Source organism: Scyliorhinus torazame, chromosome 5, assembly GCF_047496885.1.
Source record: "Scyliorhinus torazame isolate Kashiwa2021f chromosome 5, sScyTor2.1, whole genome shotgun sequence".
NCBI classification, from domain to species: domain Eukaryota; kingdom Metazoa; phylum Chordata; class Chondrichthyes; order Carcharhiniformes; family Scyliorhinidae; genus Scyliorhinus; species Scyliorhinus torazame.
Window position 1 is genome coordinate 98762166 of NC_092711.1, and position 4372 is coordinate 98766537.

General features: G+C 48.0%; 1 protein-coding gene across 2 annotated transcripts; it reads left to right on the forward strand.

Moving 5' to 3' along the window:
* The first annotated feature begins 661 nt into the window (after window positions 1–661).
* Window positions 662–2954, forward strand: LOC140421518 (uncharacterized). Of its 2 annotated transcripts, none has more exons than XM_072506299.1 (2): window positions 662–1030; window positions 1386–2954. In XM_072506299.1, exon 2 carries the CDS (start codon window positions 1826–1828, stop codon window positions 2795–2797), a length of 972 nt encoding a protein of 323 aa, XP_072362400.1. In that variant the 5' UTR covers window positions 662–1030; window positions 1386–1825; the 3' UTR covers window positions 2798–2954. The 2 variants fall into 2 exon arrangements, with proteins under 2 accessions (XP_072362400.1, XP_072362398.1); XM_072506297.1 differs by having other exon boundaries at window positions 664–757.
* Window positions 2955–4372: the final 1418 nt, after the last annotated feature.

Below are 4372 nucleotides of genomic sequence, written 5' to 3' on the forward strand. Positions count from 1 at the left end.
GAGCTTAAGTAGGTGTTCTTTCCAAGGGCCGGTGCAGACTCAATGGGCCGAATGGCCTTCTGCACTGTAACTTCTATGATATGATATGATGATAAGGTGGAGTTGAACTCGTGTCTCTAGCGCACTGTGCCACCCCACATCTGTGGACACTAAGTGGCAATTTAGCATAGCCGATCCACTTAACCTGCACATATTTGGATTGTGGGAGCAAACCAGAGCACCTAGAGGAAACGCACACAGACATGGGGAGAAAGTGTAAACAAACTCCCAAGGCTGGAATTGAACTTGAGCCTCTGATGCTGTGCCACCGAAGTACTTCACTCAGCCACCCCACATTTTGAGTTTACATTTGACTGGAGCTATTGGATTCTGCTGTCGTGTTGGAAAACTTTAGGGCATTTGAAATTCTCCACCAATTCCTACTCCATCTTTCTGATGGATAATGAAGGGTCTGTGCACATTCCCCCCCCCCCCCCCCCCCCCAATATCCACATCACAGCAAAAAAGATCACGAGTCACTAATTCGGATTTTCGATGGGGCTGTATTTACCCAGCATTCCCGCGGTAATGAATGTCCCCCATTCACATCAGAGGAATATGCTGCGCAGGTGCAGTAGTGACCAGTATGGGAGCATGCGCAGAGCGAGTAATGGGATGAGGAGAGTCGCACATTTGTCGTCTCTGCAGCGGGAAGGATGCGGAAACTCTGACGGAACGATGGAGCCGGATCTGGAGAGGGAGGGTTTCTAAACACCTGGTGAGGGCCTCAAATCCAGAATCAGACTCTGCAAGTCCCGCGATTCCAGCTCCGGGTCTTTATTTCCCCCAGACCGGGACAACACGTTTTAAAATCAATGCCCCGCTCTCGGGCTGCACCGGATATTCGCCGCCCAGAGGAGTCTTTGGGCCATATATTTATATTCAGTGAGAGGTCGCAGTCTCCGTCTCGTTACCTGAAGGAACTGCTTCGCCATTTGGTTTGCACTACAACCCCACACTCCCAATCACTGCCCAGTGTGGAGGGGGCTGGGTAAGTCAGAGGATCTGCTCCTGGGCCTGGTTAAAGCAGCAGCCTGTAGATCGGCAGGGGGTAACTCCGGCTGTCGGCCCCTGTTCTCTGGTCTTGTCGGTCCCTGGGTTGTCCTGGAGAGGGAGGGTGCGGTGTCTACCGGAACACTTGAGACCTTCCACACTGGCGGCCACCTCAGGGTGCAGAATGTCCCATAGACACTGGAAACAACATTCTGGTATAGTTGAGAAAGAGGTTTGATTGGACCACAAGTTTGGGGAAACAAGAGAAAAAACCCATAGAAACTGGAATTGTCTGTTCTGAATTTCTATCCTGTACTAATGGTAACACTGACACTGTCAATGTCTTTTACAAGGTACAAGAGGACGTTGATTTGCAGATGGGGAACTCAGACCAAACATCACATCAAGATCTGACAGAGTCACTTAATTCATCAGGACCTGAATATCATCGGTCCTTGAATGTGGAAGGAGAAATGTTTGTTGGTTCTGTCAGTGGGAAAAAATTTCAAACATCAGTGTGACTGGAAAAGCACCGAGACCCACACCCGAGTGAGAGTGTTCCAGTGAACTGACTGTGGAAACATCAGTGTGACTGGAAAAGCCCCGAGACCCACACAACACACACCCGAGTGAGAGTGTTCCAGTGAACTGACTGTGGAAAGACTTTAACCAGTTACACAGCCTGAAAAAACAGCACATCATTCATAACGGGGAGAAACTGTACACGTGTTCGGTGTGTGGACGAGGTTTCCATTGATCATCCAGTCTGGAGAGACACCAGGACTCAGACACAATGGAGAAACCGTGGAAATGTGGGGACTGTGGGAAGGGATTCAATTACCCATCCCTGCTGGAAATGCATCGACGCAGTCACACTGGAGAGAGGCCATTCACCTGCTCTGTGTGTGGTAAGGGATTCATTCAGTCATCCCACCTGCTGACACATCAGCAAGTTCACATTGATGAGAGGCTGTTTAACCAGTCAGACTGTGATAACTCTAAAAGCTCCGAGGACCTGGTCAAGCACCAGGTTGTTCGCACTGAGAGACAGTTCAGTTGCTCTCACTGTGGGAAGCTATTCAAACGATCACAGAATCTCATTGAACACGAACGCACTCACACTGGGGAGAGACCATTCACCTGCTCTGTGTGTGGGAAAGGATTCACACGATCATCCCACCTCGCTACTCACAGATTGGTTCACAGTGATAACAGACCTTTCAAATGTACTGAATGCGAGAAGAGTTATAAAACCACAAGTGATCTGCTGATACACCAGCGGGTTCACAACGAGGAGAGGCCGTTCAGATGTACAGTGTGTGGGAAGGGATTTACTCAGTTATCTGGCCTCCAGAAACACCAGCGAGTTCACACTGGGGAGAGGTCATTCACCTGCTCCTTATGTGGAAAGGGATTCATTTATTTAACCAGCCTCCGATCACACCAACTTGTTCACTCAGATAAGAAACCTTTCAAATGTTCTGAATGTGAGAAGAGCTTTAAAACCACAAGTGTTCTGCTGAGACATCAGCGGGTTCACACTGGGGAGAGGCCGTTCATCTGCTCTGACTGTGGGAAGGGATTCACTCGCTCATCCCATCTGCTGACACATCAGCACACGCACACCGGGGAGAGACCGTTCACCTTCTCTGAGTATGAGAAGGGATTTACTCGGACAGCTCATCTGACACAGCAACAGGTTGATAAATGTCTGCAGGGTTTGGATTCTGCTGTTATTGCTGCTGTTAATCACATCCAGCACTGAACCATGTTCATTCTGACTGTTGGAGTTTGTTTTTGCTGATGTTAGTAATCCCTATAACTGGACTTACAAATGAGAGGGGCGATATTGTTGGAGAGGACAGTGTGAAACAGATTGGTAAGCTCGAAGAAATACTTGTTAGGAAGGAAGATGTGTTGGGCATTTTGAAAAACTTGAGGATAGACAAGTCCCCCGGGCCTGACGGGATATATCCAAGGATTCTATGGGAAGCAAGAGATGAAATTGCAGAGCCGTTGGCAATGATCTTTTCGTCCTCACTGTCAACAGGGGTGGTACCAGGGGATTGGAGAGTGGCGAATGTCGTGCCCCTGTTCAAAAAAGGGACTAGGGATAACCCTGGGAATTACAGGCCAGTTAGTCTTACTTCGGTGGTAGGCAAAGTAATGGAAAGGGTACTGAAGGATAGGATTTCTGAGCATCTGGAAAGACACTGCTTGATTAGGGATAGTCAGCACGGATTTGTGAGGGGTAGGTCTTGCCTTACAAATCTTATTGAATTCTTTGAGGAGGTGACCAAGCATGTGGATGAAGGTAAAGCAGTGGATGTAGTGTACATGGATTTTAGTAAGGCATTTGATAAAGTTCCCCATGGTAGGCTTATGCAGAAAGTAAGGAGGCATGGGATAGTGGGAAATTTGGCCAGTTGGATAACGAACTGGCTAACCGATAGAAGTCAGAGAGTGGTGGTGGATGGCAAATATTCAGCCTGGATCCCAGTTACCAGTGGCGTACCGCAGGGATCAGTTCTGGGTCCTCTGCTGTTTGTGATTTTCATTAATGACTTGGATGAGGGAGTTGAAGGGTGGGTCAGTAAATTTGCAGATGATACGAAGATTGGTGGAGTTGTGGATAGTAAGGAGGGCTGTTGTCGGCTGCAAAGAGACATAGATAGGATGCAGAGCTGGGCTGAGAAGTGGCAGATGGAGTTTAACCCTGAAAAGTGTGAGGTTGTCCATTTTGGAAGGACAAATATGAATGCGGAATACAGGGTTAACGGTAGAGTTCTTGGCAATGTGGAGGAGCAGAGAGATCTTGGGGTCTATGTTCATACATCTTTGAAAGTTGCCACTCAAGTGGATAGAGCTGTGAAGAAGGCCTATGGTGTGCTCGCGTTCATTAACAGAGGGATTGAATTTAAGAGCCGTGAGGTGATGATGCAGCTGTACAAAACTTTGGTAAGGCCACATTTGGAGTACTGTGTACAGTTCTGGTCGCCTCATTTTAGGAAGGATGTGGAAGCTTTGGAAAAGGTGCAAAGAAGATTTACCAGGATGTTGCCTGGAATGGAGAGTAGGTCTTACGAGGAAAGGTTGAGGGTGCTAGGCCTTTTCTCATTAGAACGGAGAAGGATGAGGGGCGACTTGATAGAGGTTTATAAGATGATCAGGGGAATAGATAGAGTAGACAGTCAGAGACTTTTTCCCCGGGTGGAACAAACCATTACAAGGGGACATAAATTTAAGGTGAAAGGTGGAAGATATAGGAGGGATATCAGAGGTAGGTTCTTTACCCAGAGAGTAGTGGGGGCATGGAATGCACTGCCTGTGGAAGTAGTTG

Coding starts and splice junctions, on each gene's coding strand:
- LOC140421518 (XM_072506299.1), top strand. CDS start 1,826: ATGGAGAAACCGTGGAAATGTGGGGACTGTGGGAAGGGATTCAATTAC.